Source organism: Salmo salar, chromosome ssa04 (genome assembly GCF_905237065.1).
Source record: "Salmo salar chromosome ssa04, Ssal_v3.1, whole genome shotgun sequence".
NCBI classification, from domain to species: domain Eukaryota; kingdom Metazoa; phylum Chordata; class Actinopteri; order Salmoniformes; family Salmonidae; genus Salmo; species Salmo salar.
This window is the reverse complement of record NC_059445.1, coordinates 36,048,110-36,074,191: the sequence shown is the minus strand read 5'-3', so window position 1 is coordinate 36,074,191 and position 26,082 is coordinate 36,048,110. Positions and strand designations below refer to the sequence as shown.

The following is a 26,082-nucleotide window of genomic DNA, read 5'->3' as shown; positions in this document are numbered from 1 at the left end:
AGATGTAGGAACATTGCTGCGGGGACTTGCTTCCATTCAGCCACAAGAGCATTCATGCGGTCGGGCACTGATGTTTGGGCGATCAGGCCTGGCTCGCAGTCGATGTTCTAATTTATCCCCAAAGTGTTCGATGGGGTTGAGGTCAGGGCTCTGTGCAGGCCAGAGAAGTTCTTCAACACTGATCTCAACAAACCATTTCTGTATGGACCATCGCTTTGTGCACATGGGAATGTTTCTTTGGGACCATCAGGCGATGTCCTACATTTCTTTTAAAGCGGATGTCCCCTAAACAAGCTGGGAACGAGACAAAACCTCCAGAACGGCATGTTTTAAAGTAACTGTCCAGTGAAAATCTCACTTTAAAAGTTCATATTCTGTTAACTCATAGCCAAATAATGTTGTTGACTCATCCTATACTCGTATTTGTGGCCAAAGCATAAATTGTAGGGGGAAAAAAACACTTCAAAAACCCAACGTCAAACATTGCAAAGAGACCATTTAAAAAATGCTTGCTATTTCCTCATAGAGTATGATGTCATGGCCAATCAGCGGTCTAGAGCAGGATGAGCTGGCCAATCAGAGGTCTACTTGCTTGAATATTTGTAATGACCGGTATACGCCCACACCATCTGTTGTTGGGGTACACCCACACCATTCCAACGCAAAACAGTTGCTTTTTAACATACTTAGTTTTCCTTCCAACATTTTAAAATTATCTCACTCATTTTCGAAGTAATTATAGGTTATATATCATAGAAATCTGAAACCACTGGACAGTTACTTTAAAGGTCATTGGAGACAGGAATGTTCTTACAACATTCCCATGAAACATGTCTAGAACATTAATATCTTATATTCTGAGAACATGTCAACCATGTTCTGTAAATATTTGGTGGGATGTTGATGGAATATTGTCCTAATCCTCAGAAAACTGGACACATGAATGTTCTTGCAACGTTCCAATGAAACGTGTCTAGAACATTAATATGGGATATTCTGAGAACAGGGCAACCACGTTCTGGGTAAGTTCTGTTTGACATTTAGGGAATGTTCTCTTAACTCTAATGCCAAAACATTCTAAATAGGTTCTCAGGAGGTTTTTGCTAACGTACATAGATGGTTCTCCTAACTAACAGAAAACTGGACACTCAAACATCTGGGCAACATTGCGGGTAACATTACAAAAACGTTCTCTCCCTAGAAATGTCACCTGCGCTAACACCAAAGAGCTCCCTTAATTACTTTCTCACAGGTTTTAACTCATGGTAATCTTCAAAGAAAAGAGAAACCTGCACACTGCTTTTGCTAGTATCACTTATTTTTGTCAGATCCTTTTTATTGTAATCAAAAGGATGCTCATTGCTCATCATCCTATAATGACAGACTAAATCATATAACTGAGTATGTAACTGAGAAATCTTTGGTTAGCGGTGCACACAAATGTTTCCAATGAATATCTCCATTTGGAAGTTACAGTTACTCAATTCAAAACGGCTAATATTTGTAAGTGGTGAATGACATTCCTTTATCCTAGCTCACCATGGCTAGGGTGCAGTCTCTTATTAATGTTTAACCAGTCACTTGTTAATGTTTTACTGCTGATGTCAAAGACTTATTGTATCCCTCCCATCTACAGCATCATGCACTACTGGTCCAAAGTTCACAAGGAGTGTGGCTTTTACAGAAATTCAGATAGACAACGCAAACACACACATGCAGAACACGTTCAGCGTAGCTTGGAAGATTTGAAAGAAGCAGAACAACACAAAAACAATTACCCTCTCTTATTTATTAGAGAATATTGTGACAATGAGGGCATACTAAACCGACAAATAACTGTAGTCTGGAGGCTTCGAAGGTACACTATTCTGACTACGGTTTGTTGTTTATCACCAAAGGAAACCATGCCAACCTCTAGTGTTAATCATAACTCCGTAATCGATTTGACATAAATGACGCCATTCAAAGTCCCTGAGCTGCGTTGGGTGAAGAATAGGTGTCCAATTATAGGCTTTGCTTTACTATGACTCACAGTACACTATTACACCCACACAAAACCCCTCCTCCCACCTAGTATTTAAACTATTTCCCCCCCGTATATCACCAGGTAGAGAGAAAAAAAGGTGAGTGGACAAGACGATTGTTTTCATCAGAAAAGACCCTTTGTGGAATTATAAGACTTTGTTTTACAACTTTATACCTAACTGAAAGAACCCTGTTTTTCTTTTGGAATGTTCAAGGCTCTCATCGTCCAAGGGTCTCAAACCTATTGGCTGCACAGTTCTTAGACAAGTCAAACAGTAAGTGACAGATAGGATGTGTACAGGTAAATGCTCCCGGTGTATTGGGGTGACGCTATACCCACTGGCAGTCATCTCCATCATCTGTAACATCATACTGTTCTTCCCGGGTTGGGAGACCAGTTACGCCAAAGATGGATACATTACAGAAGAGGTGAAGTACATGGGAGGACTGGTTGGAGGGGGACTAATGGTAAGTTCTTTCTTCTTAAATAATGAATGGTGTTTAATTTAATTATGCTATATTTTTTTTAAGTGCAAGCCATTGGGAAATCCCCCATAACCATTCATATGAGAATGTCAGAGAAATTTCATATGGATTTTGTTTTGTGTATTGATGAAACCCTTGTTAGGTTCCACATGATTCACAAGTATATGTATAACTGGGAGTCACCCATGAGTTGACACAGTTTAGTTATCCAAGGGGGCCAGTGATTCAAATATGGTTTGCATGTTTTAGTGTTTTTTTACTAGTTTTTAGATTTTTACATGGTTAGGGACAAACTACAGTGTGATATGTAAGTAATCTGCTGAATCATGCTGCTTTATTTGCCAAGAAGCTCACCACAGCCCTTATCAAAGTACACATTTGCTGGATCTTCCTACTACTGCCTCATTCAAGAGCAACAAAATAATTCACACACAAAAATAAAAACACTCAACCATTCAACCACTAGTATTGCCTTGTTCAAATGCAAATAGTTGTTATTGTCAAATGTCGATTTTTATTTATTTAGCCTTTATTTAACCAGGATAAAAGTCCTTGAGGTTACATGCATGGTACTGATTTCCTTGCCCATTCCCTTTCCAGGTGTTGGTCCCAGCATTGTACATCCATGTTACTGGACAGCAGGGATGCTGTGCCAACCGCTGCGGGGTAAGTCCTCTTTACAGACAAGAAAACACTGGAGAAATCTATAAGAATGATAACTGTTGAACTCTAAAAGACTAGAAAACTCTAAAAAGAAGAGCAGGGAATTGAAAGATTACTTTCGAAAGATTACAAAAGGATCAGAGATACAGATGCAGAGATACAGATACAGAGAGAGTAAGGTAGATACAGAGACAGAGCAAGAGAGAAAGAAAGGAAGAAAGGAATCATACGTGATAGGATGCAAAGAAAACAGGAAATACTAAACAAGATAGTCATCATAATTTTTAGCACTTTGAAATTAACATTTATTATTGTAATTCTGTGTTTTTTAATTATAACTTTCTTTAAGAACCTGTAATAATGCTGAAAGACCAATAAATTAAAACTAAACTAATCTTGTTTCCACAGATGTTCCTCTCCATTGCCTTTGCTGCGGTCGGGGTTGCTGGCGCCCTCTACAGTTTCATAGTGGCAATGCTTGGCCTGATTAACGGGCCCTACTGTAGAGTGCTGCTGCTCTGGATGACTCCCTTCAAAGACAGGTTAGTGACTTCATAGATCACACACACACACACACACACACACACACACACACACACACACACACACACACACACACACACACACACACACACACACACACACACACACACACCACTATGCTTATAATTAATTACAACCCTTTCCCGCTTTCCCCATCAGAGAGGACAGTTACCTGAACAACCGTAATCTGTGGAACTTGTGCACAGAGCCTAAAAACGTGGTGGAGTTTAACATTGGGCTGTTTGCCATCCTGCTGGCGACAAGCTCTCTGCAGCTGGTGCTCTGTTGCACCCAGATGATCAACGGGCTCTTTGGATGCCTCTGTGGAACCTGCACCAACAAAGGGGTATGGAAGGGGGCCCTTACACCTGTTTGTGAGACAGTTGTCATTGGATTTAATAGAAATATATTTTTTTCAATTAAGTACATTTTTAAATGTAATGTAATTGATGTGATGTAAATCCTTAAACTGTATCAGCTATAGCCTACACTGCTGAAAAGTTATACGCTATAGGAAAAGGAGACCAATTAACTCTTATAGCATGGTCTTCTAGCGAGCTGATTAGTCCTTCACTGTGGGGAAAGTTTCCTTATTAAATTTGTCTCCCTGTGGGGAAAGTTTCCTTATTAAATTTGTCTCCCTGTTAATCTTGTCCCAAGCAGGTTATTTAATGGAAGGAAGACTCTTATTCTACTCTCATGATGGATTGACTGGCGCCTCTAAGTGGACCAAGAGAGACATTGGCTTCAATATGTTTGCAATGTTATGCACAACATTCTCCCTTATTTTAATGTTTGCAATGTGATATACCTTCTAAATGTACATTTTAGTCATTTAGCAGACACTCTTCTTCAGAGTGACTTACAGTTAGTTGAATTCACTAAGGCAGGTAAGACAACCGTATATCAACCGTATACCAAATTAGCATTTGTCAGTATAGTTAGATGCAAATGTATAATGTGTTTAACAGAAAATAACGCTTTGTCCGATACATGGATTGGTGTCATTTCAGAATTTTCCAGTAAACTCCTCAGTGACATGCAATTGCTATTCAGTGGTGCAGCATATAATATACAATATCAATTCTTTGTTCATTATATACATGCATTGTATACATTTTCTGAATTAAAATGAAATCTTTTTTATTCTTTAAGGCTATTTGTGCTCTCGTCTCCATTGTATTGATACATAGACACTTTCTGTTGAAAATAAGAGAGACAAATATATGATTTCTACTAATTGAGTCCATTACTAAGTAATGGTTAATGATTGTCTATTCTCCATTACAAGAGACATGAATTAACGCATTATACAGTGCCTTCAGAAAGTATTCACACCCCTTCGTCCAAACGCTGTGTTACAAAGTGGGATTAAAATTGATTTAATTATAATTTTTAGATCCAAGTGGAATAAAAATTCTAACATTTGTAAAACATGAATGAAAAATAAAACATGAATATATGTTGATTAGATAAGTATTTAACCCATTGAGTCAATACATGTTAGAATCACCTTTTGCAGCAATTACATCTGAGAAAGTCTCTAAGAGCTTTGCACACCTGAATTGTACAATATCTGCACATTATTTTATCAAAATGATTCTAGATCTGTTAAGTTGGTTGTTGATCCCCAGCTAACAATGACCTGTCGGTCCTCGAGTATTTTTTTGGGTGGCACGCCGTCAGCGGCTTGCCGCGGTTGGGCCTCCGGTGGCAGACCATTGGCATGCCGATAGTCGGCAATCGCTCATCGGTCCACTAGCGTTTTCTAGAGCGGCAAGCCGCTATGCTAGGTGGAGGTCTTCAGCGGAGGAACCTTCAGTGGAGGAACTTCGGGCATGTCGATATGTGGACCAATGCGTGCGACCTGCTTTAACACCTTCTCATAAATTGAATAAGTACTGCTACTATTGCTGAAAACAATATATATATATATATATATACACATACACACACACTAACATTCAAAAGTCCGGGATCACTTAGAAATGTCCTTGTTTTTGAATGAAAAGCAAAAGATGTTGTCCATTAAAATAACATCAAATTGATCAGAAATACAGTGTAGATATTGTTAATGTTGTAAATGACTATTGTAGCTGGAAATGGCAGATTTTTTTTAATGGAATATCTACATAGGCGAACAGAGGCCCCCAAAAATATATATAATGCATATTCATCGTTACCATGTATTCAATGTAGATCTTTTTATTTTGTAATGTGTTTTACAATAAATTTGGAACGATTATTGAGAGTGGTGTACATGATTTTGGAATTATTACTGTGTGGAAAGATACTGATAATATGAACGCTGGACCGACCGTGGACCGCCAACAAATACTTATTATGAACCAGCGGCTCAGTAGTGGACCTCTGTCGGAAAAGTGTCGGCTGCCGCTGGTGGTCCGCTGGAAAAACGATGAGCGAAAACACCGGCGAACCGCAGGCCCGCCGGCCATATTTGCTGGGTCATTTCTGCCAATTTGGTTGTTGAACATTGCTAGACAGCCATGTTCAACTCATGCCATAGATTTCAAGCCAATTTAAGTCAAAATTGTAACTAGGCCACTCTGGAACATTCAATGTTGTCTTGGTAAGCAACTCCAGTGTATATTTGGCCTTGTGTTTTAGGTTATTGTCCTGCTGAAAGCAGGGGCGGAAAACCCGGGGGGGACGGGGGGACACGACCCCCTCATCCTGGGAAAAATATGATTTGTCCCCCCCAATATATCACTGAAACATAACTATGTAATTTAAATAATATTAATAATATGCAATGAAAGCAATTGTGCTGATTATAGACACCTAATAGCGCGTTTTTAAGTTTCAAAAGATTGCGACCCCCCCGCCCTTTGCCTCACAATGGTTTGATCCACTGCCAGTTCCTTAGCTTGCTACGTAACTGCCGTGAGGTTCATCCAGTCAATCGCGCGCACACACACACTAGCTGAATATGCAGAGCTAGCGCGCAAATATGAACTATTAAGCTAGCTAGTACCTATTCCATTTATGTGGCGTCGTCAAAGATGGAATCAGCATGCAGATGATGTAAGTTAGTGCTTCAAAGTCCCTGTGATAAGGTTAGCGATAAACTGAAGTCCAAACTGAACACAATTACACTCTCATCTACCATTGTCTTAAATATATTTCATGGTCTCGTTGCAAAAGCTAAATTGTCGCAAGGGAACTTTTATTTATTTATTTTATTTCACCTTTATTTAACCCGGGTAGCAAAGATTATAGCAAACACCACTGAAACTGAATTGGTGCTCGCTAGCTTGGCAAATTCAGCTATTGTTGGAAGCCAGCCAATATGAAACAAACTATTAAAATTACAAAAGGTTGCAGCATATGTTGTGTAAATGGTGAACTCATACAGCTGTCAACTCTTGTCATTTTAATCCGTTTCACATTTGCTAGCTACCTTTTAGATCGAAGCCCTTATAGAATGATTGAAGATGATAGAAGCCCATCTCCTACTGTAAATAACCTACACACTGTGTGTGTAGCCAGCCAGGTAGAAAAATGGCAGAAAAATAAAAGACGGACATCAGACTATTTTTCAATACACCAAAACGCATAGTAAGAACCCTAGTAGCCTAATATCTCAAAGACTAGTTGATAAAATGTTCATAAGAAAGAAATTAAATTCTAATGGAAATGTTTCACAATGATGTCATTAGGCAGAGCAGGCAACAGATGGCACACAGACAGCAGAGTTGGGGACAGATATGCAGGGACAGACTGGCAGAGACAGGGAGTCTCAGGTAAGTTTGTTGAGTCTTTGTTTGGCAACATTATGAAAGGTTCTCCATTTTTTGGACTTGTAAAATAGGAACATAATTGGAAAATGCCATGGATACCCCCACTCTCAACTTAAACTGGTGACTGAACTAAGATTTGTTAAAGGCAATGGTATTGCTGTTGTGATTAGTTGTGTAGTTTTGGGTACCGGTAGTTAGGAGTACGGCAAGCACCTTATTTCTTTGGTTCCTCAACATACATTTACCATATTACAATGTAGGCTATGTGTTACAGCACTACTTTTGGTGTCCCCCTCAGGAATTCCTCTTGAGAAAATGTCATGTAATTGTCCCCTCCAAAGTGGATATCAGATTTTCGCCCCTGGCTGAAAGGTGAACTGGCCTCCCAGTGTCTGTTGGAAAGTAGACTGAACCAGGTTTTCCCTTTAGGACTTTGCCTGTGCTTAGCTCTATTCTGTTTCACAAAAAAAACTCCCTAGTCCTTTCCCATGACATGATATAGCCACCACTATGCTTGACAATATGAAGAGTGGTACTCCGTGGTGTATTGTGCTAGATTTGCCCCAAACATTCAGGACATAAAGTTAATTTCTTTGTCATATTTTTTGCAGTTTTACTTTAGTGCAAACAGGATGCATGTTTTGGAATATTTTTTAGTCTGTACAGGCTTCCTACTTTTCACTCTGTCAATTAAGTTAGTATTTTCCTATTACAGCCATTAAACTCTAACTGTTAGGGCATTATCACATCTGAAATTCGGTACCCTGGTTTGGTTACCTGGAGCCTTTGTTATAAGTCTACATAATACGTTTTGATTCCACAAAACCTGAAAATAACAGTTTACATGACATCAGCGAGCTAGCTTGTTTACCACAGGAACAAAAAGGTCCACGCAACTCACGCTGCCGCATCAGAATACATGGTACTCTGGTCCCGGATCTTGAACCCACTACTCACGCATAGCGCAGATCAGGGTACCAAACGCCCTAAAGCATTAGCCTTATGGTGAAATCCCTGAGCAGTTTCTTTCCTCTCTGGCAACTGAGATAGGAAGGATGCCTGTATCTTTATTCTGACTGGATGTATTACTACACCATCCAGTGTAATTAATATCGTCGCCATGCTTAGAGGGATATTTAATGTCAGATTTTTTTTTTACATCTACCAATAGACGTCCTTATTTGCAAACCTCCCTGGTCTTTGTGGTTGAATCTCTGTTTGAAATTCACTGCTCGACTGAGGGACCTTACAAATAATTGTATGTGTGGGGTACAGAGATGAGGTAGTCATTCAAAAATAATTTTCAAAACACACCATACAACTTATGAGACGTGTTAAGAAAATGTGTACTCCTGAACTTATTTAGGCTTGACATAACAAAAGGGGTTGAATACTTATTGACTCAAGACATTTCAGCTTTTCATTAATTTGTCATAATTTTGAAAAACATAATTCCACTATGACATTTGAGTATTGAGTGTAGGCCAGTGACATCAAAAATCAAAATTTTAAATTTAGGCTGTAACACAACAAAATGTGGAAAAAGTCAAGGGGTGTGAAGTACTGAATGCAGCACATGAGATGTCCCACATCTTTGTCCTGCAGTGACACTTTTAATGCAAGTCATGTAATTACAATACCAAAACTATTTTCCCCCAACATATACAGTTAGTATTCTTTACTCTATACAGTACTGTACTCTTTACAGTAGGATAGTATAATAGGCTACTCGGTCCTGATAATTTGCTGAACATGAATAATAGAATATGCATCTTTATTTGAAATAAATATTGCATATTTAAAATGTCTAAAGTGAAAGACTTGTTTAAGGAATATTTGACAATGGAATGATACCTCCTGCAGATCATTGCAATTGGCAGTTTGGATATTATACTTGAAGCGGAGAATTTCATGGTCTTGCACATCACATTATAACATTACATGACAAACAAGGTGAAGAATAGTGGTTAATAGACAAACAATAATAAGGTAACACTTCACCCCAATTCCTCCCCTATGTAATTACAAAACTGCTCAAATGAATTATAACGCAGTTACTGACATAACATGTTAGTACAATGTTGTTGCTATAATAATTTCAGCATTATTACACAGCTATAAGAGCAACTGAATGTTAAGCGTTACCAATATTAATTAAAAAAAAAAGGACAGAAAAACACTGAACATTTGAATAATGGAGTTACATTTCAGGGAACTTGGCATAAAGGCAATCCGGCTGCAGTATTGAAATGCATTTGAATACCGAGTGCTGTTTTCTTGGAATGGCTGGAAAATACAGTACTATTACAGTGCCTCTCTCAATAGTGTACCAGCACTATGACAAGTAAGCCAGAGGGGTATACAACAAAGGATCAATGAGTTACCCAGCTTACTTGCCTAAATATTCTGAAATAACTTAGTCATTTTTTAGAAGGATAAGCTTGAAATGGCCTGGTCTAATTGGCTCAACCAAAAACACATATTTCTTAATGAATCAGAAAAGCAATAGTTATTTCTGGTTGTTTATCAAAGTTAACTGGCTAATTCTTTGATCCCGCTTTGTGGTATAGCCCTCGGGTCAAGTCCACTCCAGTAGAGTGTTGAGAATAGGAGGAAAATAACGGTTAGCTGTGTATATGCATTTCCCTTCTGCAGTAGACAGAAGAGACCACAAAAGAACAGTAACATCTCAGGGGTATACTACAAAGCAGGATCAATGCATTAGCCTGCTAACTTTGATAAACAGAGAAATAACTGATCATTTTCTGGTTCTTTAAGAAAGCTAAACTTAGATACGCGTTTTTGTTTGTGGAGCCAATTGGACCATGCACATTTGAAGCTTATTTCTTTAAAATATAAAATGTTTTTTCAGAATATATAACCAAGTTAACTGTCTAACTCCTTGATTCTGCTTTGTAGTATATCCCTCTCGCAGATTAAGAAATAGATTATGACTATTCTGAGATTCTGCGCTGACGTACCACAGACAAATGCGAATGTAAAAAGGGCTTTATAAAATAACATGTATTTTATTAATACTGTAAAATAAAAAAAATAAAAACACTAATACTCCACTCCCAGACCTTGATCCCGTTTCAAATCAGGTCTGGAAATGCATCCTGTATATCAACCTTACACCAAGTGTACAAAGAATTAGGTCCATGACATAGTTTTCAACTGGATTCACCCGGTCAGTCTATGATCCCTTATTGATATCACCTGTTAAATCTACTTCAAATCAGTGTAGACGAAGGGGAGGAAACAGGTTAAAGGATATTTAAGCCTTGAGACAATAGAGATGGATTGTGAATGTATGCCATTCAGAGAAGATTTAAGTGCCTTTTGAACGGGGAATGGTACTGTAGTAGGTGCCAGGCGCACCGGTTGAAGTGTGTCAGGAACTGCAATGCAGCTGGGTTTTTCATGCACAACAGTTTCCTGTGTGTATCAAGAAAGGTCCACCACGCAAAGGACATCCAGCCAATTGACACATCTGTGGGAAGCATTGGAGTCAACATGGGCCAGCATCCCTGTGGAACGCTTTTGACACCTTGTAGAGTCCATTCCCTAACAAATTGAGGCTGTTCAGGGCAAAAGGGGATGCAACTCAATATTAGGTTCCTAATGTTTTATACACTCAGTGTATATTCACATTTAAAGTCAAGTATCTAAAAACATAATATTAGCCACAATGCTTCACTCTGAGGAGTGTGGGTTCCAAGGCCAACCCAGCGGGCAAAGCTCAACCCACTTACAACCAGAACTCATTGAAAATCAGGTCATTTCAACCAGTTCGGAGTGTTGTAGGAGGTTAACGACAACGTAGTAGGGTTAACCAGAACAAATGACAAGGCAAAAAAAGAGATGGGGGACATCGTTGTCAGAGGAGGACCAGGTCAGCTGTCAAACTGTTTCATCATGAACTTACGGCTGGCCTCGTACCCCAGGAACAGGGCTCCGTTGGCGGGGAACGTGCGGATCATGGTGGGGGTCAAACCAGAATAGAGCGCCCTTACACCTAAACAAAAGGGGTAGACAGGAAAGGATCATATTTCCTATTGTCCTCAACAAAGCGTGTAAGAGGAGTGATGCATCTTGCTTGAAGCACAGAGCGGATTTTTACAAAGGGGGGGGATCAATTATCTATAATGTTTGAAGATAGGAACGTCTTTACAATTCATGTTTAAAAATGTTGCTCAAAACATCCCACACAGTGCCTACCTTCCGTCCTCATGATGGCCATCATGGTCTTGAAGAAACCTTCCTGGCGCCCTATCATTGACATGACCTGGATGCGAGACTTGACACAGTCAAAGGGGTAGACCACCAGCCACAGGCATGCACCCCCGAAACCCCCACTGAACACAATAGGGGCCACTCCTGTAACATACACATAGGCACAAGTCATCAGGAACACAGCCATAAGCATAGTGTGTTTTTTCTAACAAACTAACCAAATTAGGTTGAATGTTTTGGAAAGAGAGTTCGGCGCAAAAGGTGATTGCTTTACATTGGCCAATTCCGACATAATCCCAAAAGGAATAACAATCAAGTATATTGCTACACAATTAATCTTTAAAAGCATTCTCCTTTATCCCATCCCCTCGGGAAGGCCCAGGACTCTAACATCTAGGCTACTTGCCATCCCTTAATAGTTAAGTAACACTACCTATGTCATCCTTGCTGCACTTCATGTTGTCAGCAAAGGTGGTTCGGCAGAGCTCGTAGGCCCCGAAGAAGCAGAAGTACCCAGGCACCTCTCTGGCGATGGTTGTGGTCAGGCCTGTGAAAAACCCTGTAGGACCATTTTGCTTCATCACTGACTTCACCACCGACCACACCGTGCTGCAGGCAGAGAAAGAGAGAAAGAGAGGCAGAGAGAGAGAGAGAAAATGGAAAGTTTATACACTTTGTGTGTGCCATTTAGCAGTCGCTTTTATGGAAAGCGACTTACAGAACAGTGAGTGCATACTTAAAATTTGTATGGGATTCCTGCAGGAATTGAACCAACAACCTTGGCACTATTAGTGCTACACTTTTACAAACTCAGCCACACCGGACCACTCCTCCAATTCAGAGGTAGAAAAGCTCTTTTATAAGAGGTAATATGAAAATCAAAACATGGCCCTTTTGTAAGAATAGTTTACACAATGTTGGAAGCCCTCTAAACAAAAGAGACTTTTTTTTTTTTTAAATAGCAAAACTTAAGTGAAAAATGTAATTAATTAGGTGAATATTATTTTTTAGATCAATATAAAATTATTTCTGGGTAACATGGTCAAAAAGATAAAAAGTCAAGCAAGATTTTTGCTAGGACTGCCTTGGAGTGGACTGAGCGGGGAGGGGAAAACTGAAAACTAGCTGTTACTGAGCGAGTTTGCTTTGCATTGCATTGCATTGCATTGCATTGCATTGCATTGCATTGCTCGCTGCCCCGGGTGGGTGGAGATTTCACTTTAGGTCCAATGGAAAGGTCTAAAATGTGCAAACCCTGCCCTCCCAAAGCACTAGGCGATGCAAAACGATCTCGCCCATTGGCAGAGGGGTTTGGAACTCTGTTTGTTATTGGTCTATTAACTAGAGGTCGACCAATTATGATTTTTCAATAACGATTATTGGAGGACCAAAAAAAGCCGATACCGATTAAATAAATATATGTAATAATGACAATTACAACAACACTGAATGAACAATGAACACTTATTTCAACTTAACATAATACATAAGTAAATAATGAAACATGCTCAATTTGGTTTAAATAATGCAAAAACACAGTGTTGGAGAAGAAAGTAAAGTGCAATATGTGCCATGTAAGAAAGCTAACGTTCCATGCTCAGAACATATGAAAGCTGGTGGTTCAATATTCCCAGTTAAGAAGTTTTAGGTTGTAGTTATGACGCGTCGACCATTTCTCTCTATACTATTTGTATTTCATATGCCTTTGACCATTGGATGTTCTAATAGGCACTTCAGTATTGCCAGCCTAATCTCAGGAGTTGATAGGCTTGAAGTCATAAACAGCGCTGTGATTCAAGCATGGCTAAGAGCTGCTGGCAAACTCAGTAAAGTTTGAATGAATGCTTACGAGCCTGCTGCTGCCTACCACCGCTCAGTCAGACTGCTCTATCAAATCATAGACTTAATTGTAATATAATAAACACAGAAATACGAGCCTTTGGTCATTAATACGGTCAAATCTGGAAACTATCATTTCGAAAACAAAACGTTTATTCTTTCAGTGAAATACGGAACCGTTCCGTATTTTATCTAACGGGTGGCATCCCTAAGTCTAAATATTGCTGTTACATTGCACAACCTTCAATGTTACGTCATAATTATGTAAAATTCTGGCAAATTAGTTTGCAACGAGCAAGGCAGCCCAAACTGTTACATATACCCTGACTCTGCTTGCAATGAACGCAAGAGAAGTGACACAATTTACCTAGTTAATATTGTCTGCCAATATATATTTCTATTAACTAAATATGCAGGTTTAAAAAAATGTACTTCTGTGTATTGATTTTAAGAAAGGCATTGATGTTTATGGTTAGGTACATTCGTGCAACGATTGTGCTTTTTCACTCATCACGTTTATTCCAAAAAATGTCTGTCCTCACATGTCTGTTTGCCTATGGACAAACATTAAGAATAAGCTACGTGGTGAGTTGATGCCTATTCGGCAGCTAGTTAGCTAGGTTTGTATGCGTTGCTACTTTGTATGCGTTGTTGGTTGGCAACCTTTTACTTTACGTTTTTTGGAACAGATTCCTGTTGGAACGTTCCACAAATTATACTCACCCCTTCAAGCCTATCAACTCCCAAGATTAGGCTGGTGTAATTGATGTGAAATGACTAGCTAGTTAGCCGGGTGCACGCTAATAGCGTTTCAAACTTCACTCGCTCTGAGACTACATGGGTAACGCTGCTTCGAGGGTGGCTGTTGTCAATGTGTTCCTGGTTTGAGTCCAGGTAGGAGCGAGGAGAGGGACGGAAGCTATACTGTTACACTGGCAATACTAAAGTGCCTATAAGAACATCCAATAGTCAAAGGTATATGAAATACAAATCGTATAGAGAGAAATAGTCCTATAATTCCTATAATAATATAATAACTACAACCTAAAACTTCTTACCTGGGAATATTGAAGACTCATGTTAAAAGGAACCACTAGCTTTCATATGTTCCCATGTTCTGAGCAAGACACTTAAACATTAGCTTTCTTACATGGCACATATTGTACTTTTACTTTCTTCTCCAACACTTTGTTTTGCATTATTTAAACATGTTTCATTATTTATTTGAGGCTAAATAGATTTTATTTATGTATTATATTAAGTTAAAATAAGTGTTCATTCAGTATTGTTGTAATTGTCATTATAAAAAAACATTATATAAAAAAATTATAATCGGTCGACCTCTAGTTAAAACATCACCCATTTGGCGAAGTAGGCTGTGATTCAATGATAAATTAACAGGCACCGCATTGATTATATGCAACGCAGGACAAGCTAGTTAACCTAGTAATATCATCAACCATGTGTAGTTAACTAGTGATTATGTTAAGATTACCTTGGCTCCTTGCTGCACTCGCGTAACAGGTGGTCAGCCTGCCACACAGTCTCCTCGTGGAAAAATCGGCCACGGTCGACCTCTAACATTAACTAATTTACCGCCTGTCGAAGCTCCACTCATACAAAATCTGATGATTAGAAGGTCCTGTGTAGATTGTATTTTCAACCAGCAACTATCAGGAAATAACACTTTTACAGTGTTAGTGTCATCAGCTGTTATACAATATGATACAAAACACAGGAAAATGTTGACTGCACTGGGCCTTTAAACACTCACTTTTGGCCCTTTGCGATCTTGCCAGACGCTTCCATCTCGTACATGGCTTGTAGACGACACTTGACCAGCTCAGTGGGGCACAGGACCAGAGAGGAGAATATGGATGCTACCGACCCAGCACATGCTTTTTGCATGTCACTGAAAGACAGAGACATTTAGAGAAAGAGAGAACATACAGTAGGAGATGGTATGCCGACTACTGAAAGAGAGCGAGCATTAATTAGGCCTACATCCCAGTATCTTTCCATACCTGAGTGGAGCCTCAGTTCCCAGTCCTGCCATTGTGCGAACAACCTCCTGGCAGAATCCGTAGCTCATGAAGAGGACAGAATTCTCAGCGATGTTAGCCATCAGGGCTGGGCTGGTACCCTGGTAGAGCCCTCGGAGACCCACCTGTCTGTACAGTTTAGAGTAGTTTATTAAAGTGTCACTCCACAAGATTAGAACAATTTACAAGATATTGTTTACAACACTATAAAACAACCACAGGCAGACAAAATACTTGATGTCATCCATAGTCAAAATACATTACATCAGTGCATTAGGAAAGTATTCAGACCCCTTGACTTTTTCCACCTTGTTACATTACAGCCTTACTATAAAATGGATAAGGGTATTCCCCCCCCCATCAATCTACACACAATACCCTATAATAAGAAAGCAAAAACAGGTTATACCTTTTTGCAAATGTATTCAAAATAACAGACCTACCTTATTTACATAAGTATTCAGACTCTTTGCTGTGAGACTCGAAATTGAGTTCAGGTACATCCTGTTTCCATTGGTCATCCTTGAGATGTTTCTACAACTTGATTGGAGTCCACCTGTGGTAAAGTCAATTGATTGGACAGAATTTGAAAGGCACACACCTGTCTATATAAGGTCCCACAGTTGACAGTGCATGTCAGAGCAAAGACCAAGCCATGAGTTTGAAGGAATTGTCCGTAGAGCGCCGAGACAGGATTGTGTCGAGGCACCGATCTGGGGAAGGGTAGCAAAAAAAAGTATGCAGCATTGAAGGTCCCCAAGAACACAGCAGCCTCCATCATTCTTAAATGGAAGAAGTTTGGAACCACCAAGATGCTTCTTAGAGCTGGCCGCCCGGCCAAATTGAGCAATTGGGGGAGAAGGGCCTTGGTCAGGGAGGTGACCAAGAACCCGATGGTCATTCTGACAGAGCTCCAGAGTTCCTCTGTGGAGATAGGAAAACCTTACTGAAGGACAACCATCTCTGCAGCACTCCACCAATCCGGCCTTTATGGTAGAGTGGCCAGACGGATGCCACTTCTCATGAAAATGCACATGACAGCCCAATTGGAGTTTGCCAAAAGGCACCTAAAGAACTGTCCATGAGAAACAAGATTCTCTGGTCTGATGAAACCAAGATTGAACTCTTGGCCTGAATGCCAAGAGTCACGTCTGGAAGAAACCTGGCACCATCCTTATGGTGAAGCATGCTGTGAGGATGCTTTTCAGCGGCAAGGACTGGGAGACTAGTAAGGATCGAAGGAAAGATTAATGAAGCAAAGTACAGAGCAATCCTTGATGAAAACCTGCTCCAGAGCGCTCAGGACCTCACCTTCCAACAGGACGGCCCTAAGCACACAGCCAAGACAACACAGCAGTGGCTTCGGGACAAGTCTCTGGATGTCCTTGAGTGGCCCTGCAAGAGCCTGGACTTGAACACGAGCAAACATCTTTGGAGAGCCCTTAAAATACACTGCTCAAAAAAATAAAGGGAACACTAAAATAACACATCCTAGATCTGAATGAATGAAATAATCTTATTAAATACTTTTTTCTTTACATGCTGACAACAAAATCACACAAAAATAATCAATGGAAATCCAATTTATCAACCCATGGAGGTCTGGATTTGGAGTCACACTCAAAATTAAAGTGGAAAACCACACTACAGGCTGATCCAACTTTGATGTAATGTCCTTAAAACAAGTCAAAATGAGGCTCAGTAGTGTGTGTGGCCTCCACGTGCCTGTATGACCTCCCTACAACACCTGGGCATGCTCCTGATGAGGTGGCGGATGGTTTCCTGAGGGATCTCCTCCCAGACCTGGACTAAAGCATCCGCCAACTTCCGGACAGTCTGTGGTGCAACGTGGCGTTGGTGGATGGAGCGAGACATGATGTCCCAGATGTGCTCAATTGGATTCAGGTCTGGGGAACGGGCAGGCCAGTCCATAGCATCAATGCCTTCCTCTTGCAGGAACTGCTGACACACTCCAGCCACATGAGGTCTAGCATTGTCTTGTATTAGGAGGAACCCAGGGCCAACCGAACCAGCATATGGTCTCACAAGGGGTCTGAGGATCTCATCTCGGTACCTAATGGCAGTCAGGCTACCTCTGGCAAGCACATGGAGGGCTGTGCAGCCCCGCAAAGAAATGCCACCCCACACCATGACTGACCCACTGCCAAACCGGTCATGCTGGAGGATGTTGCAGGCAGCAGAACGTTCTCCACGGCGTCTCCAGACTCTGTCACGTCTGTCACATGTGCTCAGTGTGAACCTGCTTTTCTGTGAAGAGCACAGGGCGCCAGTGGCGAATTTGCCAATCTTGGTGTTCTCTGGCAAATGCCAAACGTCCTGCACGGTGTTGGGCTGTAAGCACAACCCCCACCTGTGGACGTCGGGCCCTCATACCATCCTCATGGAGTCCGTTTCTGACCGTTTGAGCAGACACATGCACATTTGTGGCCTGCTGGAGGTCATTTTGCAGGGCTCTGGCAGTGCTCCTCCTGCTCCTCCTTGCACAAAGGTGGAGGTAGCGGTCCTGCTGCTGGGTTGTTGCCCTCCTACGGCCTCTTCCACGTCTCCTGATGTACTGGCCTGTCTCCTGGTAGCGCCTCCATGCTCTGGACACTACGCTGACAGACACAGCAAACCTTCTTGCCACAGCTCACATTGATGTGCCATCCTGGATGAGCTGCCATACCTGAGCCACTTGTGTGGGTTGTAGACTCCATCTCATGCTACCACTAGAGTGAAAGCACCGCCAGCATTAAAAAGTGACCAAAACATCAGCCAGGAAGCATAGGAACTGAGAAGTGGTATGTGGTCACCACCTGCAGAACCACTCCTTTATTGGGGGTGTCTTGCTAATTGCCTATAATTTCCACCTGTTGTCTATTCCATTTGCACAACAGCATGTGAAATGTATTGTCAATCAGTGTTGCTTCCTAAGTGGACAGTTTGATTTCACAGAAGTGTGATTGACTTGGAGTTACATTGTGTTGTTTAAGTGTTCCCTTAATTTTTTTGAGCAGTGTAGATGTGCAGCAACGCTTCCCATCCAACCTGACAGAGCTTGAGAGGATCTGCAGAGAAGGGAGAAACTCCCCAAATAGAGGTGAGCTAAGCTTGTAGCGTCACACCCAAGACTCTAGGCTGAAATCGCTGCCAAAGGTGCTTCAACAAAGTACTGGAGTACTGTCTGGCCACTACTATAAAGGCCTGATTGGTGAAGTGCTGCAGAGATGGTTGTCCGTCTGGAAGGTTCTCCCATCTCCACAGAGGAACTCGGAAGCTCTGTCAGAGTGACCATTGGGTTCTTGGTCACCTCCCAGACCAAGGCCCTTCTCCCCGATTGCTCAGTTTGGTTGGGTGGCCAGCTCTAGGAAGAGTCTGATGGTTCCAAACTTCTTCCATTTAAGAATGATGGAGGCCAATGTGTTCTTGGGAACCTTCAATGCTGCAGAAATGTTTTGGTACGTTATCCCAGATCTGTGCCTCGACACAATCCTGTCGCAGAGCTCTATGGACAATTCCTTCAACCTCATGGCTTGGTTTTTGCTCTGACATGCACCGTCAATTGTGGGACCTTACATAGACAGGTGGGTATCTTTCCAAATCACATCCAATCAATTGAATTTACAACAGATGGACTCTAATCAAATTGAAGAAACATCAAGGATGATCAATGGGAACAGGATACACCGGAGCTCAATTTCGAGTCTCATAGCATAGGGTATGAATACTTATGTAAATAAGGTATCTGTTTAAGATTTTTGGATTTTACATTTTTTTAACTGTTTTTGCTGTAATTATGTTATTGCGTGTAGATTGATGAGGACTTTAAAAAAATGTTTCATGCATTTTAGAATAAGGCTGTAACATAAAATGTTGAAAAGGTCAAGGGGTCTGAATACTTTCCAAATGCACTGTACTTTAACGTGGACCTGTGATAGACTAGCGTCCTGTCCAGGGGGTGTACTTGTACATTAAGCTGCCTCATGCTACAGAAACAGGAGTTAGCCAGAATGTCCCATAGGGTAGGAGCCTCAGACAAAACTACATACTTGTATGTGGAGGAGAAGCAGTGGACAAAGCCTCGGTACAAGGAGGGAAAGGTCTGCATCTTCACCTTGGCTGTGTCCAGGGGCTGACCACTCAGCACACACGCTGTACCTCCTGGGTAGGGGATGGGTGTGAAGTGGGGACAGTTAAAAGGAGCCATTTCACTTTATGACCATAGGAGTTGACAAGACAGCACAATTAGATCTGGGACCAGGCTACTTAAGCCAGTGACAAAACCTGAACCTTATGATTACGAAGAGAAGTGTGGGTCATCTTTCATCATGCAAAGTTACAAGGAATCCTACTTCTTTCGTGGTATATCTTACGAGTGTTGTAATTGCTGTAAAAATACACCACTCGTCCTGATTCAGCGCTTACCCTCCCCCACATTTGACACTGAGAGATAAGGATCTGTAGAGTGAGCTTTGTGATAGTGTGTGTGTGTGACAGTGATCACAGCCATTGGAAACACAAAGGGCCAGGCTGGGGGAAGGCAATAGTCAGCAGTCAGTGTCCTGCTAGATGAGGTGAGGACTCTGAACAATGGACACCCTTTAGCATGGCTACTGCTATTACGTTACAATAGTTAGTAGGTCAAGCTCTCAAGAACATTTACTCAGATGTAGTTACACAAATAGTCAAATGTTTAGATATTTAATCTCTATCTTGGCCATCCAGACCACTGGTGTGCAATAAGTGTAAGTCATAAGGATTTGCAACAGTGTGTGATAAGTATTCAAAAACCAAACACTTAAAAAGGGGCAAGCCACAGTGGAAACAATAACAAAGCATACTTCCCGACAAAGCTGAGGGATGAGGCTGTATGTAACCACTATCAAATTCACAAAATAGGGCTATGGATGCATTTTTAATCATGTTTTGAGGCTATATACGGTGTTTGTTTACATTTAAAATCTGTTTACAAATAGTGGACTAAAACAAGTTTATTTCTGGGGTTCTGATGGGGTACAACAGTTGAACTAAGCTCATGAGGGATTTAAAAGTTATATTCTTCAAGAATCAATGGGTAAATATAAATTTAAGTAAAAATGAATAGTAACTGCAGATTTTCCCTTTAAAAAAAGACAGGCGAAAAACGTTGGCTTTAGTTTATTTCTTATTTTGCATGCGTTTATCACTGCTGCACTGCAAAATAAAAATTTAAATAAATAGAACAAAGGTCATGTCATCTGTCTTTTCTAGTGTGTGGTTCACTTACTTCCTTCCTTCCTTTTTAATACTAGGCTAGTTTTCCTACGAAAACTAGTTTTTTTTTTATATCAAATAATGTTTGAATACTAGTTGTTGATGGCAAACCAGCACCCCGAACTAGACACACTGCTGAGCACAGGGTTTTCCCTTTCTTTTATAAGTGTGTGATGCGTTTTATTCAAAGGGACCCCAACATCCTTCTTTACTGGCGATGGCATAGGAGTTGGCCATACAGCACAAACAGACCTGGGACCAGGATATTCATATTGATGTTACAGTATAATGTTGTTACTTTACACTGGCGTAGCACACACCCCTGCAGCCCCCACAAGGTGGGAGCCCACAAGCTTTGGGGGCCCCCCGGAGGTTGGCCCCCCCAGATATTATATGAACATGTCATAAGCCATGACAAAAGTGGTTTGGGATGACAGGCAATTAGCAACATTTTCTCTCAGCCTCATGTCAAAATGTTTACAATAGCTGGAAATTAGCTCAGGGATTCTTCAAACAGTCCTTCTCCAGCAGGGAAACTTTTATTTTTTAATAGTAGAATGTAATTTATTTTGCATTATTTGAGTTTAAAAATGTATATTTAGGGGAATTTTATAAGAAAAATATTTGTTTTGGAATTTTCTATATACTTTCAATATTATTAATTCCCATGTCGGCTCTATGCCTGGAAATGCCCTTGTCCGGAGCAAAGGATCACATTTTCAAACACTCCAAAAAAAGTGTTTAACATTGTCATGACGTTGGCCTGTGGGTAAGGTTTATGACCCCCCCATAAATACCTTTCTCCCTTCCCCTCTCTTTCTGACCCTACTGAAGGACTTGAATAGCCTGTGTTAAATATAGAGAGTCTGGGAACATCAAACAAATGGGGAAAAGGAACCATATTTTGGTAATAAAACCAGTTGGAAATATGCTTGGGAACGTAATGAGTATGGATGTCAGTTCGGTTGTCATCTGAGACATTATGACTGATGACAGGACGACATAAACTGTACCTGAGAAAGTATATACCCTCTAGTTATCAGAGTCACATGGAATTGTTATGCAATTGAAATGTTTGATATTGAAATTGTTTGTTAGGAGATTAAATGTAATTTTAGCTTCCAAATGAGAGAATTGGGTTTTCATAAGGAAAGTGCCCTGCTTGATCAGTGGCCCACCCCTGTGAAGAGACAGGGGTTATAAACGATGAAACACATCCTTCCCCCTCTCCACTATATAAGCCTTTGACGAAAAGATAACCACATGTTCCAGTACGTGAGGTCTGCAGCCTCTACGTTAGAAGGACACACGTCAAGTACAGAACTAAGCCAACCTCGGCGTGAGCTTTGGTGGCGAATGGTATGAACTTTGAGCTTATTCACTACAGAAGTGATACGTCCTAGCCGTTGAGTTAGCAGCGGCCGCTGTAGACGTGGGCTAGGAAAGGACGGACGACGGATCCAGTCTAACAACGAACACACGAAGATACCACCACGTATCCAATTTACCACCAGAGACATTCTTCTGAGGACAGGAAGATCTGTTGGCCAACCCGGCCAGCATCTACGACCAATCTACCGAAGCGCAGCTCAGAGTAAATATTTATTGCATTTTCCTTTTCCAAATGGGCGGTAATTTAGAATGCATAAGATAATGTATTTACGATAGCATAGCTGCTGTTTCTTTGTTCCTAAATCTTCCCGCTCTTTCATTCAAGCCCAACCCCCTTTCCTTTGTGTAACCAGCCATCATGTATGACATCATTTGTATTCGGTGTATTTGTAATTCTGTGTGATTAGTTTAGGTATTTAGTAAATAAATAATTAAACCCAATTTGGTATTGCTGATTCAACTTGTTAGCCAGGGTTCGTGAAGATAGCCAAGAATTTACAACTTTCATTATGAGACTGAAAATAAGATACGGGTTAATATTGACTGCTATTGATGTAAAGTATTACTAAGTATTTTAAGAGTTTATTCGGAAGGTAACGGCTCTATAAACGTTCTTCCGTGGTGCCCCGACTTTCTAGTTAATTACATTTACATGATTAGCTTAATCAGGTAATATTAATTAGAGAAAGAATGTTATAGGTTAGCATGTCATATCACTTAATCCGGCATAGCCAAAGACACGACAACATTCAAGAAAACAGGCAATAATGGATATTAAGTTTGAATAATTTAATGCTAGAATTAAACAATTAAGGCCTTTAAACACTTGTTGGACAATAATTGTACAAATGAAATGCCTTTTATCGTGTCCGACGAAGTTCCTGCTAGTTGCATGAATCCCAGAGCTCTAAAACAGCTACATTCTCTCTCAGCCTCATAGCAACATTTTTAAAATAGCATGAGATTAGCTATGAAACTGCACCTTTTTCTCTCTGCCCCATTAGGGGCAAAAACACAATAATAATTTGAGCCCCCGAAACTGTGCTTTGCAACTGTTACTTTACCTATAGCTCCAGCTGAGAGGTCAATGATGGCCTGCACCACTGGGTGTGGGGCCATTGAGATGGAGATCTGGAACTACCTGTAGAAGGGTTCCTACTTTATTATGGTACAGCTCCTACTCCAATGCCAATCTGTGAAACAACCATATACAGTAAATACTCACTGTACAAAAAAAAAACTACGAAGCTACTATTACATGTTAAACCAGTTATCACTCACCATAAAAATCAGTGGGTACAGTAGAAAAACGATAAATAAATAGGCAAGTCAGCTAAGAACAAATTCTTATTTAAGCTACAGTATATATCGCACCTTAATGAACATTGACATAAATGTCACTCCATTTCACCTTGGTAGTTGTTTTTCCCACGACAAATGAGGCAGTAAATCACAGTTCCTCTTTTGTTCACATGCAACTCTAATACAGTGTATAAATTCTAAATAGCAGAGGTATCATCTAGAGTAGACTAGCTGTCCATTCCCAATTCTAATGCAAGTCTCAATTTGCTAGTCTGTGATCACTTTTCATTCGATGCATAAACTGGTGCGAAAGTTCAAGGAGCCAGAGAAGAAGGCGACTGTCACGCTCAGCACATACGAAACCATAGATTGTGTATATAAATGAATAAGATATTAACTGTGAAAACCGCCATCTATGCACTCCTGTTGCACAGTGCATTATGGCAATCATGTTGGTATTTCAAAAGTTAGTTTGCGATCTGAACAAGAATGGTGAAAATGACTCGGGTGCCTGGATAAGCAAGCTACAACATTAACAGCTGGCAATGCATCGAATGTAAGGACAAACTGTAGCTAGCTTAGCAGTAGCTACATATTACGGCGATGATATGTGGATGTAGGCTAGCTAGCTACCTATACTGCTAAAGGCAGGGTTCATTCAAGTTCTCTGCATTTATTTAGCTTCATATAGAACACTACTCTCCATTCTGACTTACCTTTGGTGCTACGTATAACAGGTTGCTAGAGACAGAGCATCCAAGGCCATCTAATTCAAACGTGGGCTTCGACAGAGAGGAAGAGGCGAGGCGAGATATTGTTTTACTCCGCCCAAAATCTGTCCACGAAAAATAACGCCACGAAGTGAGTCATTTTGTTTGTATGAAGGTCAATGTGTCGAATTTGGTCAACAAAAATTGTAATTGATCATAGCTGAGGTGAGGTTTATTTGATCGAATAGAACTTTCGTAATGGTTGTTACGAATACACTGATATAAGTGGACGCATTTCGCCAACTTTGAAAAAAACTATTTATGGGAGTTGTGCCTGTAGTCATATCGATAGATAGAAATACACAGAGGACTCATGGCTATAACCCGTTGTAGCATGGACATCGGGCTTGTTTGACATTGCTGCCGCCGGTGCAGGGACTGCCGACGGACTGATCTACAGATCACCTTGCATCATAATGATTCGTTATTCTTTGTAGACAGTAGCGGTGCGTGGGTAAAATCACTTGGGAAGCCAAGGCAGAAAAAAAAGAATATTACAACGTAAGTGTTGTGATAATTGCGTTGTTTGCGCGATAACCTGTTATTTCATGCCTTGCGACGGATTAAAAATAAAAAACGGAAATATCACATTTACATAAGTATTACGACCCTTTACTCAGAACCTTGTTTAAGTACCTTTGGAAGCGATTACAGCCCTGAGTCTTAATGGGTATGACCACGGGCGAAAATCTGATATCAACTTTGGAGGGGACAATTACATTAAATTTTCTCCAGAGCAATTCCTGAGGTGGACACCAAAAGTAGTGATGTAACACATAGCCTACATTGTAATATGGTAAATGTATATTGAGGAACCAAAGAAATAAGGTGTTTGCCGTACTCCTAACTACCGGTACCCAAAACTACACAACTAATCACAACAGCAATACCATTGCCTTTAACAAATCTTAGTTCAGTCACCAGTTTAAGTTGAGAGTGGGGGTATCCATGGCATTTTCCAATTATGTTCCTATTTTACAAGTCAAAAAAATGGAGAACCTTTCATAATGTTGCCAAACAAAGACTCAACAAACTTACCTGAGACTCCCTGTCTCTGCCAGTCTGTCCCTGCATATCTGTCCCCAACTCTGCTGTCTGTGTGCCATCTGTTGCCTGCTCTGCCTAATGACATCATTGTGAAACATTTACATTAGAATTTCATTTCTTTCTTATGAACATTTTATCAACTAGTCTTTGAGATATTAGGCTACTAGGGTTCTTACTTTGCGTTTTGGTGTACTGAAAAATACTCTGATGTCCGTCTTTTATTTTTCTGCCATTTTTCTACCTGGCTGGCTGGCTGGCTACACACACACACACACACAGTGTGTAGGTTATTTACAGTAGGAGATGGGCTTCTATCATCTTATCTTTTATCATTCTATTTGGGCTTCGATCTAAAAGGTAGCTAGCAAATGTGAAACGGTTTAAAATGACAAGAGTTGACAGCTGTATGAGTTCACCATTTACACAACATATGCTGCAACCTTTTGTAATTTTAATAGTTTGTTTCATATTGGCTGGCTTCCAACAATAGCTGAATTTGCAAAGCTAGCGAGCACCAATTCCGTTTCAGTGGTGTTTGCTATAATCTTTGCTACCCGGGTTAAATAAAGGTGAAATAAAATAAATAAATAAATAAAAGTTCCCTTGCGACAATTTAGCTTTTGCAACGAGACCCTTAAATATATTTAAGACAATGGTAGAGAGTGTAGTTCTGTTCAGTTTGGACTTCAGTTTATCGCTAACCTTATCGCAGGGACTTTGAAG

The 26,082-nt window shown here is 40.5% G+C and overlaps 2 protein-coding genes across 5 annotated transcripts; one reads left to right on the top strand and one right to left on the bottom strand.

Moving 5' to 3' along the window:
* Window positions 1-1,896: 1,896 nt before the first annotated feature.
* Window positions 1,897-4,876, top strand: tm4sf21a (transmembrane 4 L six family member 21a). Of its 4 annotated transcripts, none has more exons than XM_014195679.2 (6): window positions 1,897-2,123; window positions 2,241-2,493; window positions 3,112-3,177; window positions 3,583-3,716; window positions 3,877-4,063; window positions 4,378-4,876. In XM_014195679.2, exons 2-6 carry the CDS (start codon window positions 2,317-2,319, stop codon window positions 4,387-4,389), a joined length of 576 nt encoding a protein of 191 aa, XP_014051154.1. In that variant the 5' UTR covers window positions 1,897-2,123; window positions 2,241-2,316; the 3' UTR covers window positions 4,390-4,876. The 4 variants fall into 4 exon arrangements, with proteins under 4 accessions (XP_014051154.1, XP_014051155.1, XP_014051153.1 ...); XM_014195680.2 differs by having other exon boundaries at window positions 2,071-2,123; window positions 4,381-4,876; XM_014195678.2 differs by having other exon boundaries at window positions 2,106-2,493.
* Window positions 4,877-9,032: 4,156 nt separating this feature from the next.
* On the bottom strand, window positions 9,033-24,562 carry slc25a15b (solute carrier family 25 member 15b). The gene is made up of 8 exons (XM_014195876.2): window positions 24,259-24,562; window positions 23,305-23,433; window positions 19,645-19,756; window positions 15,578-15,724; window positions 15,328-15,465; window positions 12,148-12,323; window positions 11,700-11,858; window positions 9,033-11,496 (listed from the first exon to the last, which is right to left on the bottom strand). The coding sequence occupies exons 2-8, from the start codon at window positions 23,357-23,359 to the stop codon at window positions 11,375-11,377; spliced, it is 909 nt and encodes a 302-aa protein (XP_014051351.1). The 5' UTR covers window positions 23,360-23,433; window positions 24,259-24,562; the 3' UTR covers window positions 9,033-11,374.
* Between the last annotated feature and the right edge of the window lie 1,520 nt (window positions 24,563-26,082).

Coding starts and splice junctions, on each gene's coding strand:
- tm4sf21a (XM_014195679.2), top strand. CDS start 2,317: ATGTGTACAGGTAAATGCTCCCGGTGTATTGGGGTGACGCTATACCCA. Junction 2,494..3,111: donor TGGTTGGAGGGGGACTAATG/GTAAGTTCTTTC, acceptor TTCCCTTTCCAG/GTGTTGGTCCCAGCATTGTA. Junction 3,717..3,876: donor ATGACTCCCTTCAAAGACAG/GTTAGTGACTTC, acceptor TTTCCCCATCAG/AGAGGACAGTTACCTGAACA.
- slc25a15b (XM_014195876.2), bottom strand. CDS start 23,359: ATGGCCCCACACCCAGTGGTGCAGGCCATCATTGACCTCTCAGCTGGA. Junction 12,324..15,327: donor AAGATCGCAAAGGGCCAAAA/GTGAGTGTTTAA, acceptor CTCTGCCTGCAG/CACGGTGTGGTCGGTGGTGA. Junction 11,859..12,147: donor GTGCAGCAAGGATGACATAG/GTAGTGTTACTT, acceptor TGTATGTTACAG/GAGTGGCCCCTATTGTGTTC.